The 16,473-nt window shown below is 35.5% G+C and overlaps 1 protein-coding gene across 1 annotated transcript in view; it reads right to left on the bottom strand.

The window, feature by feature from the left end:
- Positions 1–159: 159 nt before the first annotated feature.
- Positions 160–16,473, bottom strand: part of si:dkey-215k6.1 (transmembrane protein 132C) — a 203,626-nt gene continuing 187,312 nt past the window's right edge. Inside the window, exons 7-16 of the mRNA XM_017412446.3 lie at positions 13,739–13,944; positions 10,979–11,042; positions 10,485–10,616; positions 10,175–10,252; positions 8,138–8,200; positions 7,463–7,591; positions 6,050–6,178; positions 5,639–5,923; positions 5,079–5,338; positions 160–4,068 (exon numbers count right to left, since the gene is read on the bottom strand). Coding sequence (XP_017267935.1) covers positions 3,441–4,068; positions 5,079–5,338; positions 5,639–5,923; positions 6,050–6,178; positions 7,463–7,591; positions 8,138–8,200; positions 10,175–10,252; positions 10,485–10,616; positions 10,979–11,042; positions 13,739–13,944 — 1,974 coding nt within the window. The 3' untranslated portion in view covers positions 160–3,440. The remainder of the gene's footprint in view (positions 4,069–5,078; positions 5,339–5,638; positions 5,924–6,049; positions 6,179–7,462; positions 7,592–8,137; positions 8,201–10,174; positions 10,253–10,484; positions 10,617–10,978; positions 11,043–13,738; positions 13,945–16,473) is intronic.

Here is a 16,473-nt window from a genome sequence, read left to right as displayed (position 1 = left end):
TACTGTACAATTAGTTATCATATTCACTGTTAGCTAGATTATTTGTGCCTTGGTTTAGTAATATCATGTTTTAGTAGTTTAGATGTCCTGTACCTTTGTCATGTTTTAGCTTAGTTATCTTGTCATGTTCTGTAACTCTGTCTGTGATTTTGTTCTTGTGTTGTAAAGCACTTTGAGTCGCCTCGTGCTGAAAAGTGCTATATAAATAAATGTACCTACCTACCTACCTACCTACCTATAAGATGGCCTACTGATTTTACTAGAATGTTATAACAAGTTAGGGTGATAGAAGAAATACCTGCAGTGACTGAAAAGCTAACATTTTTTTATTTTTTGCAACATAAATGCCTACACTCTGATGAGATAGTTGTAATGAAACTGTATGGTTTAGCAAAACTCAATCATGTGTGGAATTACCTCCAGCTTCAAGAAATGCATTTTTAAATCTCTCTCATTACACCTTAATTATCTAAAACTGCACTGCAAGAGTAGAGTGTAAAATTTCTAATGTTAGTTGGTAAATACAACTATATTTCTTTAGGAGCATTCTTTAGGCATTCTTACCAAAGTACTTTTAGATGTTACATGAAGAAGCAAATAAGCTTGTCTTAGCATGTAAAGTCAGCCAGCAAGACTAACCATTCTACATAATGTCTGACATTTGGAAACATAAAATTGTGGCCAAGCATTTAGAGTTATGAAACAATGTAACCCTTCTCTTCAGAACTGTGTCACAGCTCAGCAGTAAATTAGGAAGCAAGCAGTTGATTGTTGTCCCACATTGACATTACTGATTACAAACAGTAGATCAGCCCATCTCCAAAATTAAATAAAAGCTTAAAACACCCCACAGAATTTTCTCAAAATAATCCTTCCATTTTTTTTTTTTAGTTTACATCGAAACAGTTTCAGAAATAAAATGGATTAAATAAGTGAGCAGGGCTGTAAAATGTGATTAATCTCACAACATGTTACGAGTCAAAAGGTTTTTCATCTGAAAGCACTGCTACACCTAAAGCAACTACTAACTTAGAAATGTTGGACTATTCTTTTTGATCACTTATAATTATGCTAGAGAAGGCTAGATACAGTAATGTGTCCAGAATAAACAATGTGGTCATCAGTCAAAATATTTATTGCTTTGTTGGAGGCTGCCCAGCCCATTTATGTTCCTCTGGTTTGACTCAGCTCAGGTCTTTTATCTGCATCTGTCCAACATCTGTTTTATTTATTTTCCACAAATCCTGCTGCTTCAAATCCAACAGATAACCAATATAATCTTTCTTGATTAACAAGAGATGCTAAGTGTGTGTAATAATTTAGATTCCACCTTAGTTTTTTCTTTGGACCAGCCAACTGGTAAAACATCCCAACATTTGGTTTGGTTTTTCCATAAGAAAATGGAGGTCTCAGACTTACTACTATTAAACAACTTTGATTGTGATGCATTTATGGATCAGCTTCATTTTTACATCTCATTATGGGAGGAAACTGATTCCTTCCTTGTACAGAGACAAGAAATAACTCAGTACTTGAAACAAAGACAGGAACATCTTTAGTAAAAGAACCAGTGAGATCACTTTCACATTGTGGTGGCACTGTAGATAGCATTTTGTACCATATTCGCACAATAAAATGTACAAAATATCACCATGTTGTTAGTTAGTGACCTGTAATCTTATTCACAAGCACTTTGAAGCATGTTTATTTATTTACAACATACAGTGTACTCTGAAACAATAACACATTTATAAATAAATATTGCAATCTTAACAATCTTACAGTCCACCTTTTTATTGTCAGTTTGTCATGACTGGTCACCTGAGCTTAACGAAGGTGAGGCAACCTCTGCCCGCTCCGTCTTTTCATCTATTCTTTTATGTGCTATCATTTACCAGCAGGTTTATCATCTTCAGTCTTTGTCCTTGGCCTTTCTGTTGTTTTTTCTCACCCTCTCAAATGTCAATTTAAATAAATAGAAACATTATCTAACAAGAATCTTAATAAACCTTAATAAACCTCTGAAAAAAGCTACAATTTAACATCTTTCTAAACCTGGAAAAAAGTAAAAAGAAAAACAATGAAAACATATATATCAAAAAGTAGAAACGAAAGGAAAAAAAACACTATTGTTCAAAAAGATGTTTCATGAACCCATATTATTGTTAGAACTCATATTGTTAGATATTCATTCCATAATGTCATTACTTCCTGGTAGCTCCATGTACTGCACATACTCCCAATATGTCTGTCTTGTTGCCTACATGGTAATCCCATTACAAAGTTTTCAGGCAGAGTTTTAAAGTCCGAGCCACTTCCTTTTAATGTGATACATCTCAGTGTTCCCCCTTGTCATTTACAGACTGCCATCGTGTTACACTGCAGCTACTACCGCTGTCCAGTCACAGACAAGGAGAGAGGCCAGGGGATTTCAGGATTGGTTCTGAATACAAGGAGAAAGCAGTTATTGGCTGCGAGGTTCAGGAAATTAAGCCTTAAAAATGGCTAGTGTCTTTTCTCATTTGGAATTGTGCAAGAGTAAAAATCTCTGTCTTGGATCCGTGGGAGAAACAGTCCTTTTATGACACGTCATCTTCAAACTCTCAGCACTGTTTGAAGAAATAGCACAATTGCTTGAATTCAGGGCTGATTAATTCCCACTACTGACTGCAAAATGCCTGAATTTCTAGCTGAATACTTTAAATATATATTTCTTTTACATTTTACATTATACTTATGAGCAATACCAAAAGAAAACGGGCCACATAATCGATCAAAGATTGCATCTTTGATGAACATCTAAAAAGAATTCAGTGATTCCTTGTGTAACCATTTAGGAGACCTGGTAGATAAATGAAAGGTTCACATTTTAAAACTAAATGAATAGTTATTCCACAGCCAAAGCCAACATTGGCAATACATAATAAGTTAAAAAGACTTGTGAAGTCAATACATGATAAAAGATTCTGCCACTACAGATTTGTTCAAATGTATAGTGGCATAAAAAAGTTTGTCCAATAACGTACCCTGAATTTATTATGCATGAATACAGTGGTTTTCTTGTTCTCTGAAAGTAAATATTCAGAACCAGTAGTGACTATTATTGATTTTTACACTAAAACTTTCAATAAGTAACACAAAAACAAACCCATAATGTTAGTTATTGTTTGCTACCATTACTTTTAGTGTGAGCTAGTGGTGACTTTATGCTTTCCATATACCTTAACGGAGGCTAAATGTAAGCAGCCCCAATACTGTCTGTCACACAATCTTTCAACATCTTTATGACACTTTGTTTTCTTTTTACTGCTCTCATCTTACTCCCATTGTCCCTTCATTATTCTGCTGCAAAGGCATTACAGGTGAATTGTACTCATTGTCCATCCTCCCTCCTGCACTCATCCTCTGCCACCTCTTTTTCTAAGTCTTGTTCGCATCAGTCACAGATTGTCTTGTAGCCTCTCCATGTAGGTTCTGATTTCAGACTGACCCAGATCCATATCCTGGCATACCCATTTGATATCATCCTCATTACCATTGGTTACAAGAACTGAAGAGTTGGTGTACGCACCACCCCCACCTGAATTATCATTGGGCAAAACAGTGGCAAAAGACGTGAATTTGACTCGTTTGCGTTTGGCAGCTGCAACTGCAGCTGCAGCCGTGGCTCTGGGAGAATTATTCAGATGCTCTGTTTGACCAGTGGCATCTTTGCCACTGGTAGTGATTGCTGAAAGGCACTGATGGGGTTCTGGGACAGATCTTGGCAAGGTTTGTCCATGGGTGACTCCCCGAAGTCCACCTGTGCCACCACTCCCGCTAATTGTGCCCCTGCCTGTGCCCACGCCCATCACCAAAGTGTTTCCAGCCCCATTCAGCAGGTACTTGTTCTCCTCGTATCCCCCTTCATTTCGATCAATGATGGTGGTGCATTCATCAGGCAGCCCGCCCTGACATTGGTCAGTGTGGTCAGCTAAAAGATCAGCCTCATTGCCAAGCCACACCCAATCATGGGCATGGTTCATGTTGCCTCCTGCCTCTAGTACAGGGACCTGCTTGTGACGATATCTGGAAAAAAAAAAAAAAAAAAGTTAAGCCTCAATGACACATTTTTTAAATTTTGTAATTTTTTTTTAAAAAGTGGACAGTAAGTATCCAACTGTTGAAGAATCAAATATGCCTATTTTCAGGTTAAATAATAATTTGTTGTACACCACAGTTACAGAATCAACTGTAATATGAACAGAACAGTTTGTATGTTATGTTAGAATGTAATCATATCTTCTATTACCAAATGCACAGACTATAAATGTATTTTTAGATATTTCCAAATTTTTCTGTGAATTATTAAGATGCAACTCTGAACAGTAACATGCGTAGGTAATACATTTATAAATGGTCTATGAATTTGCCAAGACCTACAACTTCCATTTAAGTTTTTGAAACAATGTTTATAATGAATACCAGCAATTTGCATTGTAACAGTTCTTCTTCACTACCCAATTTTCAATCCATCTGTCCTTAATGTACAGTATTTGCTGTTCTGTGGGTATGCAGAATGTTGAAAGGCTGTTTTGTGTTCCACAGCAGGAATAAGACTACGATAACAGGAGAGGAAGGGCTAGGGCCAGTGCTGTGTTTGCAAATAGCCTAAAGAAATGATGAACTACATGCTACATCTCTGGTTCTCTGCTATTAAACCAGAGAAAAATATTAATTTATGTATTGGCAAATGTATGTAAAGTTAAGAATCCCATTATGTCAAAGCACATTGTATTTACTGATGCTGGGCCACAGAAAGCCCAAGCTTAATTTTACCCTTTCTTATTGTTTATTTTAAACTTTTTTCAACTAGTTAAATTGTTGTATAATTTTGCAATATACAAACAACATAGATTCGCATTAAGCATATTAAATGAACTAGAAACAGTAAGTGGTTGAAGACAATTGGCTTGTAAAACAAACACATATCAGGTTTGTGGTTCATAAAGCAATTCACATAATAATCCACACAGAACCTTTAATATAAAGTAACAAATGGTGGGTTTAATAAAATCAGAATTTTTACCCTATTTTACCTGAAAGCAAAGCTGACACAGTTGATGAGGAAGACCAGTATTGCCAGGCAGAACACTCCCAGAAGGGCATACATTCCAATCTCCAAGTCTGACAATCCTCTTGTGGTCTGGGTCAGCTCACCGTTCCCAGCTCCTGGTACCTCCACCTGTGCAGGATAGCTGCTATAATCCCCCTGCTGGTTGGGACCACCGCCTCGGCTGCTGCCTGCTCTTCCACCTGAAGCACGATGGGTTACTGTGCTTTTGGTTGTTGTGCTAACCTGATGAATACATACATGATGATAAAAGATGAACAAGGTTTTCTTATTGTCTAGTTCAGTGTAGTTTGTTAATGTAGATTAACCTAAATACTAAATAGACCAGAAGTGATTTTAAACTTATTGAATGAATCTGGTGGAACAGTAGTAAAAGAGAAGAGTGTCTTAACCAGATATAAGGAGAAAGTTTAAAATTTTACTTAACCCTCAAATCTAAAATTTGACTGCAAAATACAATAGTGTTCTATGTATTGTTTATATAGATGATTAAACATAGTTTAACATTCTTAATGAAGCTCCCACCTTCCTCATAGCTCCTTCCTCTCTGTCCACAGCAGCACTGTTGGACTTCCACTCCCCTCCATCTTTTGTCCTTTGTTCATTGGTGCTGTTGTCCAATCCTCCACCATCCTCCGATCCACCTCTCTCGTCACTATTTGCTCCAAACTTAACTACCACATAACCAACTCCAGATGCCAGCACACTTTTTCTTTTGGACTTCTGACAAGTTTCCGAGATGGCCATCTCAACACGAACCAGCGGCCCTTGTCCATCACCCTCTCCAACTATAATTGGCCAATGCTGCTCCTAGTTGATGCAAAAATGCCAATATAAACACACCAGGTCTAGTTATGCATTACGTGAAATTACTTAAAATGTTGTTTTTATTTATCATATTAGGATTTTTAGAACTTTGATCATTGGTGATCAAACCTGATTGGTTATAGAGACAACACTCTCATCCAATGAGACAGCAGAAAGGAGGAAATCCTTAGGATCGTAGATATCAAGAGGCGTCACAGAGCCATCACTGTACTGGATCCATGCACTGAACATAGCTTCCTGCATCAAAAAAAAAAAAAAGAAAAAGAAAAGAAAACAAAAAAGATACAGTTCCAGCATTCACAGAGATTAGTTAGTAAAACCAAGTTGTGGCGGAGATACCTATTGTATGTAACATAGCACTATTATCTCTGCAGTCTCCATAATAAAGTTTGCTAAATAATGAGCTACAGACCAATTGCTAGTATGTTTTTGTAAAGAGATCATTATTTTTTGTTTATTAGGACAGGAACTGTTCAATCATAGTTTATGACCAAACTGTTGAATGATTACATTGGATTTAAAGGAAAATTTGTGCAGTAATGAGCTTTGTTAAATTGTTGCCTAATTTTCAATATGTAACTGATTATGTCTTATAGGTGTCATTGCTTTTGTATCCAGATGCAGCAGACAGCTGTTTTCTGTCAAAAAGCTCTAAACTTACCAGAGTAAGTTCAAAGCTGTTTTGCAGACAAACAAGACAAATTGAACAACCAGCTGGTGTGAAAAGGGAAGAATATTTCTCCTGTTCACTTCATAAGATTTTAAGATTGTTTGAGTTGTTAGAGAACCTACAAATTAATAAGAATTCAGGATTACTTTTTAGAATAAAAACATAATCATGATGAGTATATTTACATTTATTGGCAAAAAAATAAAAAAAATAAAACAGATTTCAACAGCAATAGGCTTCTTGCAGCTCTTTTCTCATTTCCATTCTTTTAGAAATAAATGAAGCTTGAAATTTATTAATGGCTTTGGCCTTGGTAGCTTGAAAATGCTGTCTTCAGCATAGCCAAAATAAATAGCATATTGTTACTTTTTGAAAATAAACATATCTACACTCCAGTTTCACCCACCTAACTTCATACACATGGACACCTTTCTACATGTGTGCTTCAATAGCTGGATCTGAACATTTCTTCTACAAAACAAAGTTTCTAATTAATTAAAAAAAAAAAAAAAAATCTTCTATTCCTCTATTGCACCAAAAAATTTTGGTCATATTTTGTTATAAAAAGTGACATTGTTGAGAAAAGTGCAGTGACAGCTGTTTTTATTTATTTATTTTGTTTTGGTTTAACAAAGTATATTACATTTTTAGTTAAAACAAAACTGTCAAATTTTGAACTCAAGTGTATAAAGCTAAAAAGACTTGCAACTTGAGAATGCCTCCTAGTGTCAGCAATACGCTATGACATGGAAGTAAATTTATTGAGAACAATAAGCGTGTTTAGGCCTAATGCTGCAGATCAATTATATTTATTTTTGTTTTTGTTTTTGAAGGCTTGAAGAATTCCTTACCTGTTTAGTTGTGTGTAGCACATCTGTAGCAGTAGCAGTTAGCTGTATAGCCTGGTAATTTCCAGGACTTGCTGTCATTCTGAGAGACAAAGATGCAACCAGCTGGACTCCTAGGTCTGTGATTGTTACCTAAACAAACAAATATGGTATTTAGGGATGCTAGCAATGAAAAAGTTTGACTTTGTGTTGTTTGTGTTCCTATTAATGGCTGATATTGAATGCTCGAAATTGTTCCCTAGAAGCATCAGTGAGTCATTTGCGACAAAGTCAACTCTGTTCAGAGACTGAAATAAAGTCAGAGAATAAGATGAGTTATTGTTCCAATATGCAGTAGGATCTGGATACTTTTGGATAACAAAGCCAACACAAAGGCAGATTGTAGAATTTGTAAAACCAAACTGTCATACTGATTTATAGACGTGGCCCAGATGACTGATGCAACATTTGATTTAAAAAACACAATTTGCTACAATCAATATCAGTAAAACTTTCATTGCACATGCTTTTTTGAATGTATGTTTTCATGCAAACCATACATAATAATAATAAACTGTTATCAACCGAATCAAATTGTCTATTTTAATGTAACAAATGATCTATTTATTGGTAATCATGTCATAATACTTTAAAAAACTTGTGCAGCTTGGGTTGATAAAAAGGTATATGTCCGTGTACCTTATCAGACTTCACTGTCACAGTCTTCTCTGCCAGGAATGTGTCGGACAACGGGGACTGAACCTATAATAAAAGATTAAATAAAACATTAATTTTAAAGCAAAAGAGAAAATGAAAGTTAAAAGTTTTAAATAAACATGTAAAAACTAACATAAAATTAGTAAGACATGAGTGGTTTCACATTATTTATCACAAGATTTATCAGAATTTATTTGTTTATTTATTCATTTTGATATCTACTCTGTGACCACATCCCTAAAATGATGACGAGCATTTATAATTACAGCTTCAGTGTTTATGACAAGAGGAGCTGACATGAAAATTAGTCATATTTACAGTATTCCATCAATCATGTTACAATCACACATGTTAAGAAGGAAAGATGTGTGACAGCTGATGGTACAGTCTGTGTGCAGATATTGCTAAATTTAGGACAAAGTTTCTGTTATTTCATACTGCACATTACCACACACACACACACACTACATTAAAAAAGCTGGAGGGAACACAAACCAACATGCATAAACGCTCCCTCAGCTGTGCTCTAGTATGTCAGTATTCAGCTAACTCAACACGGCCAAAAACAAACAAACAAAAGAAACAACAACAACACTTGAGCTAAAAGTAAGTAGATGAATGGAGAAAACAAGCGAATGGTGAGAAAGTGATGGTAATATATGGAGCAGGTGTCAAAAGGGGAGAGACAATGACAAATAGAAGGGGACCGAATGTGTGAAAGGCCAGAAAGAAGGAGCACAAAAGAGATTGGGGGTACAGAAAGAGAGGGGGGAGCACAGACAGTGACATAGATTAGGATCCTTGTGTTGTAGTGTACTCCTCCGCCTGGCGACATGAGGACAGGCAGATCTGATTGGTGTACAAAGAAAATCTCTCAGTGAACGTGTTGCTGTGTCAAACTCGATCCTACCCCAACGGAGGTAAAAAAAAATAAATAAAATAAATGATTGACATCTTCGGAATTGCTCTTCAAGACTGAGAATGAGAGGGGGGAGAGGGAGGGGCTGGGGGAGGGGGAATAAAGAAAGAGCGATGGGCAATGGTGTAAGAATTGGGGCTCAGGGAGACTGAGCTGGGGGATAAAATTAAGATGTCAAACTATCAAATGGTGGCTGTCGACTCTGGCATCTAAGAGGGAATGCTGGGTAAATTTTCTGTCCTGGCTCTCAAACAGTGCACAGCTGTCTGTAAGTGTGCATTTGTACGTGTGTTTCTATATCCCAAGTTGATTTGATGCTAACACACACTCAGCTGTTTCCAAAAATCCCCACTATTCTCCAGTGTCTGCACTGAACTCTATGCCAACCTATTTAACAAACACACACACACACTTTAGAGCTTTAATACAGTAATATGCAGTTAGATATTGACTTAAATTCATTAAAAAAAATTATGGTAATGATATTGTAAGTGGACAAAATATTAAAGCCAGTACTGAAAAGTAGCATATGTAGTGGTTTTGATTTAGCTGCGTGGTGTACCTAATATGGTAAAATAAAACAGCCACAGAGCTCTGCTGTTATACTGAGGCATAAATGCCAGGGTTATTGGAATTCAGCAAAAGCACAAATGTGTTTACTGTCTGTATGTGTATAATTGCCGAACATCACACCAAGACATCAAGGCCAAATCCCCAATAGTTAATTGTGGTTAATTGTGTAACAAGCCAGCAGGGGAGGCTTTTTGTTACAATAGAGGAAGAGAAAAAAGGACGGTGTTTACGTCACTTGAGTGCTTAGCACTGCAATGTAAAGTACCAAATTACACTGTGCTTGACATAATCAGAAAATTTCAACCGACTGTTCCTGGACTTGTCAAAAAAGAGACGAATACATTGCTTTTGCAGTGTGTTTTCTGACTCTAAAAACTACAATTTGAATATAGCAGGAAGTTTCAGGTTAGAGCACAACACAAATCAAAACAAGTTGTTTTAGGATTTAGAATGATGAGGTTAGCCGATATAGTCTAAAAATTGACACAAGACAGGGTCCAGTTTTTGGTGCATGAAATGGTGCTTACTTGTATAATGGTAACACCAAGGTCCCGACCAATTAGGATATGTCCATCTACTAGTCTGGCAATGTCAGGATCTTTAACCTGCAAAAAAACAGCAGTCAAAGAAAACAAAATTTTGTGTTGTTAAGGAAACAAATGCAGTCTTTAACTCATTCTCACAGCACAAACAGATATTACTGCACAGAATGAACTAATTACAATGCCTTGTAATTATGTCTTGCCCTTTTTATTTTTAAACAGTACTACTTCCTGTTAATAGTTATTTTTTATTGCATACTTTATGTACACAAATGTAAAAGTGGATTTGACCTACCATTAACTGATCTGAGACCAAAGGAGTAATATCAGCTTGCCAATCAGGACCCAACATGTAGATAATTTCTCCTCCAGGGTCTGATGGCTCTGTGACAAAATGGGTGAGGACTCGCACCAAGGCATACTGGTACTGAAAGGTAGAAAAGAGGGTTAAGTTTAGATGTAAGCATAAAGTAAAAGGCAATTCTGACTTGTGTATCTTTTTAACTTCTTTTGTGCTTTAATGGGTCATTTAAATAGTCATAAAATTGTGGGGTTTTTAAATCTCTGGACTTTCATAGTTACAAAAATATCCAATACAAATAAATGTAAAAAAATCCCATTTAGCACTTTAATTGACTTTAACCTAAGTTTAGGTAAACAACAGATATGTAAAGTCATGTCATTATGTAGAGGGTCAGCTCTAATATACCCCTTTTTTCAAGGGTCATTTTTAAAAATGATTAAAAATTAATTTTAAAACTGTAATGTAAAATCCAATCAAAGCGGTACCTGTAGAGTACAGCCTTTGCCCTTTCTGTCATCATCTTCATCATCCTCACTGTCTCTGGTGGGTCTGGGAAGACAAGAGATTGGAGAAAAAGAGAGAGAGAGATGATCTTATAATAATTTTCTTTAAAATGTATACTTTCTGCTTTAACTAATTTGTTATATAAGATCTTCCTCAGGTTAAACAGGCAACAAAAGACACTTCAGTTGAGAAATAATGTACGTTGAAACCCTTCTTTTGCTCAAGATAAAAGTATCAAAAAGGTGTGAATTTATTCATGCTCCATTTTTTAAATAAAATTAAATAATAATAATAATAATAATAATAATAATAATAAATGGAAGCAAAGAAAATGTGAATAGGACAGTTACTCAGTTTGAAGAGAAAATAATGTTGACTGCAAAGTGTCGTCAGCAGGTGGCTTTGTTACACATGACCATAATAAACAATGTAGTAGTTATTAAACTGGAATACAAACTAGAAGTAGATAGGTTCAAATAAAATGCAGTATTGTAATGTTTTTTGTTTTTTTTTTCAATTACATATAATGTGCTTACTTCTTTTTGGCTCTTGGTTGTAATCTAAATATTTATTTTTTGACTTAATCAGGGCTTTTTGTTCAAAATTTGAGTAAATAGATTTTGTTACTTTCCTATTTTCCTCTGATCACTGCTGAGTGTTTAAATGTCAAATTTTGTTAAAAATTTGCTTCTGCTTTGCTCTTTGCTTTCATAGTTATTTTGCTTACATCTTTGCATATGTATACAATTACAAAATTATACAGTTTTATAAAATAAAACCATACATTTATACATCTCATTAAATATTAACATGGCTGTATGTACAGTTTTAGCCATGGAACAATATTTTTTTATGATTTATGAACCCAATAACTAAAAAACAAATGCTGTTGTTTCCTAAAGTGCCTAATTGTCTGTGACAACATATAACCTCAGCAAAGTCTTCTAAATATCTCTTTTCAGTAACCCAGGACAGTTTGCAATGAACAAAAATGGCCAATATGCAATGAAAATCACCATGAATGTTTTGTCAAAGCCTAATAATTCTTTGAATGTTCTGTCAGTGTTAAAATTCTCCCCCTTGGTACCTTGTTGATTTTTCTCTGTCTAGTAAGCACAAATAAATAACCAATTTGCTTCCTCTGCCCCCTCTATGAAATATCCACCCAAAACACAGAAGACTACCTCTACGTCTTATAACTGTCCCTGTACCTGTGTAACCCAGGTAATTTTGCAGAAATTCTCTTTCCATTTCCCGGAGACCTTCTCACACATGTGTCTGTTTGTGCAAGTGTGTGCCTAATAGTTCTTGTGTTTTTTACTAAGAGACTGTAGTTGAGGGAGATGGACGTGTGTGTGTGTGTGGGGTTGTTTGGGAGCACATGTGCACATGAGACTGTGCACATTGGTTGGTTGCTATTTGAGCAAAAATTGGCAAAATTGAAAAAGAGGTGCAGCAAAGCAGAATAGAGAGACGGCAGGATGGGGAATAGAGGCAGCACACATAAATGGTGATGCACACACACTCAAACATGCACATCCAAATTCACACAATATAACAGACATGTATGAAAAACAAAATGTAAAAGCCAGTGAAAACTATGAATTTATAACTAGCGAAACAGGCATATTTGTCTGATTTTGATGTAGGTGTTTGAGTTAATAGCTAATAGGTGCATGTTTTTTATTAAAATTTTAATATTAAAAACACATTTCAATCAGGAGATAAAAATTAGGGTAAAACATTTAAGCCTGCATATTTCAATTTGGCAGCATTTGTTTCTCCTTCACAAGAATCAGAGGCTTTATTATCTCTAAAGATTTTTCATTTTCAAACCTGTATTCAGTGAATTACCTAAAACTGCCCTCCAAAACACAAGATTAAAAAGAAAAACATTAGAAAGAGGTTATCATCCTTGGAAGAAAAGAGAAACTCCAGAGAATCAAAAATAATTTACAGAGAATAGCAGAGCCCCAGATATATATAATTTGTTTTTAGCGAGATATAAAAGAATGTTGTCACTAAAAATATTACTGAGCTGCAGTTTAAGAGACGGAGATAATTCACACGTGCTGTGATTTTAAATCTAATTAGGACAAAAACATACAAGCAGCTTTGCCACCATGTCTTAATCCAAATAATTTGGAAAACACAAACCTGACTAAAACAATCCAATTTTAAAATGTGAGTAAAGCATATATGTGGGGTTGGAAAGGAGGGTCAGTCAGGGCGTATTGAGAGAAACATCTGTATGTGTCTTAGGATTTCTTTTTTCTTATGTAGTTTGTTGAATAGAGCAGGCTGCCCTATGGTGTAATTGGTCACTGCTTACCCAAACTCACAGGAGACAGATTATAGAAATTAAGATTTTTATTTTTCTAAAACATTCTTGTGTTTTTGCATTATCTTACAAAATGTTTAAAGAACAACTCAAACAAGAACATAGAAAGGGGACAAAACAATTTCAAACTAGCAGTTTTTGACATAGCATAGCTCTGATCTAACAGCAAAAGATGATGACTGCAGTACCCTTTCAGAATGCTCCTTATGTTGAAATGTCTTTTCACAATAAAAAAGAATTAGAAATGATATGAGAGGAGCAGAAGGCAGACAAGCAGACCAAATATCTTTGCAGGCTGAATCAAAGGATTGTACATGATCTGTGGTGGATTTTGAGAGACAAACAGACCACACAGTATGATTCCCACCCTCACTATGTGGAGGTCAAGCAGGTAAATTACCTTTTGTTGGTGGTGATCGGCACCCTCCAGCCTTTGACCTGGCTCAGCTCAGCATCAGACAAATCTATCTGCATTGGAAGCTTGGGTACCCAGACGGTGAGCAGCAGCTGAGCAGACAGGTGGAGGTAGGTGAAGTTGACTGCCAAGGACTGCCGACCGAACATTTCCCTACCGTTTACCAACACTTGGTCACAGTTTGAGGAAACCTAAAAGAACAGAAAAAGAAAAGAAAAAATATAGTTTGTTACATTAGCATCGAGTCACATTTTTCACTCAGATCAAACTACTGCATTTCATAGTTTCTTTGCAAACAGATGTAGCCTTTGATATTCATAAATTACGCACAGCCAGAATGTTAATGATAAATAAAGATGTCCACTGTCTTTAAAAGCATTTTATATAATTTTGGTTCCCATTGGTCTGTCTGAAAATATCTAGTTTTAGGACTTGATCATTCATGTTAATGTAATACAACAGTGGAAAAATACATCTGCACTGAAACAGAAAATCTTTCAGGCTGAACAACGAATATGTTGAAAGTCAGGGACAGGACTTAACATCTGAAGTGCAGGCAAAAAAATTTACACAGAAAACATTTTATGCTTCCATTTACACAGCACTTCTGTTATGGTCATTTCATTTCTTTTGTAAGATGTAGCTTAAAGAGAACCTCTTTTCTTGGATAAACACAAGCGCAGTCCTGTAGAACTTGAACTTATTTGAACTTATTTTAGAAAGTGCAACATTGTTCAAACAAAACAGTTTTAAAACAAAAAGTTTCACAATTTGCACATCAAATCTAGACCATTTCTTTTCCATCAGCGCTCACCTTTTAATTTCTTTCAATTTCCCTTTTCCTTCTCCATGCTTACGCTCAGCAGACATAAAAGGAAAAGTGCCCAACCCTCCTACTCGCTGCTTCCTCCTTTCAATTTATCCTTTTCTTCTTCCATTTGAACTTTCTTTATATCTACCACAGCATTTGCCATTTTCCTTCTCTTGACCCTCTTTTTTGCCTTTGTCTCCCTATCCCCCTCTCCCCATCATTGTGCAGTCTCCTCTTCATCTTCTTCCTGTTCTCAAACCTGATTTACCGCTTGTTAACATCAAAGGAGTGTTGTACTATTGGTGCCTCAAACTATTTCTTCAAATCATTTTTATTTTCCAGGTGTAAATTAGCGTGAAAACTATATGGGTACTTTAGCCACTTTTGGTTTTCAGTGTGGACAGTAGACGGCAGGAGAGAGCTCAACACTAACGATTGTTCATGTGTTATTTTTCCTGTAGAAATGTCAACATTTTCACTAAAATCAAATTGAATTTGATCGGAAGATGTTTAAGAAACACTTAAGGAACTTTAATTAAAGAGAACGGGACCTTGTTTTCATTTTAAAAAATACACTTTAATCAATGGTAAATTATCTTGATTACCACATCAAAATGATGAATGATAAATAAATGCAGTGAGTTTGATCATAAAATGTTTGTTACCACAACAGGCACAAATTTCAATTATTTGTACACCTTTTCTCAATCTATCAGTTTCCTTTATGCCTTTATATGTTTAAAGAAAAAAATCTGTTATTAATTATTAGTTTAAGAAACCAATAGGACTTAATTTTTTCTTTCCCAAGCCACAGTTCTGGTGTTTTGACAGATTGATTTGGTGTCCTCTTTTCAGTCAAAGACCCACAAGAAAACCTACCACCGTTGGTGACTAATTGTAAAAAAGTGCAGTTAATAGTGTAAAAGCAAATTTTCTTCCCACAAAGTGAAAGCCCAAAAGGTGAAAAAGTGCTTCAATAGTACATTCACCAGGAGACGAAAACATCTTCAAATAATTGCCGGTGCTGAGTTGTGCCATGGTGGTTTCCACATGGCACAGTGTTGTAGAGCAAAGCCAAAATCTACTCAAAAGAGCTGCCAGATTAGTGAAGTTAAAATGGTGACACAAGGTACCTAAGGCATGAATACTGCCAGATACATGAATGCCACACAGACACACACAGCTGAGGACATGGTAGTATGAGTGACACCAAGAAAAAATAGGTATTGACCAATGTGTCTTTATTCAAACAATTATTAATAAATCAGCTCATGTGTTAATAATGCTAAAACATAGAATAAAATATTTTACCTTTTCTGACTGCATTATTGAATCTCTACAGAACAAAATGTTAAATGTTCTGATCTGATCATTTAGCCAATAAAAGGCAGGTGTTTTATTTGCTTGTTTTTTTGAGATTTAAAATATATTTCTACAAAAAGAATTGATGGGATGATCTTACACTATAGTTAATCTCTAAATGACTAAAATGACAAAAATAAATGGTTTCCTAAAGGTAGTATTTCACTGGTCTGTAATTGTTGGAAACTAGCTCAGAAAATTGTTATAGTAATAAAAATCCTAAGCATAAATTCCTTCACACAACAATCCTGAATACATGTGTCTAGAGTTGGAGCACAGAAAGGGTTTCACAAAGAGTTTATTTGTGATCTTGACCTTTGACAGCGTGACTTTGAAATCAATAGGGATCATCCTAGACACATGAGGTGTCCAACTGGGCAGTTTGACATTTCTATGTTAAAGAGTTATGCATTTAGAGCTCAGACAAAAAATTGTCTAAAGACAGATGGACAGATTAGGATAGGTGTATAAAAAACAATTACCTAAAATAAACCGGTTATATATTTTAACACAATATTTAAAAATGATCAAATAACAGTTTAGTACC

The sequence above is a fragment of the Kryptolebias marmoratus genome, linkage group LG1 (assembly GCF_001649575.2).
Source record: "Kryptolebias marmoratus isolate JLee-2015 linkage group LG1, ASM164957v2, whole genome shotgun sequence".
Classification (NCBI taxonomy): Eukaryota; Metazoa; Chordata; class Actinopteri; order Cyprinodontiformes; family Rivulidae; genus Kryptolebias; species Kryptolebias marmoratus.
This window is presented reverse-complemented; position numbering and strand designations above follow the sequence as displayed.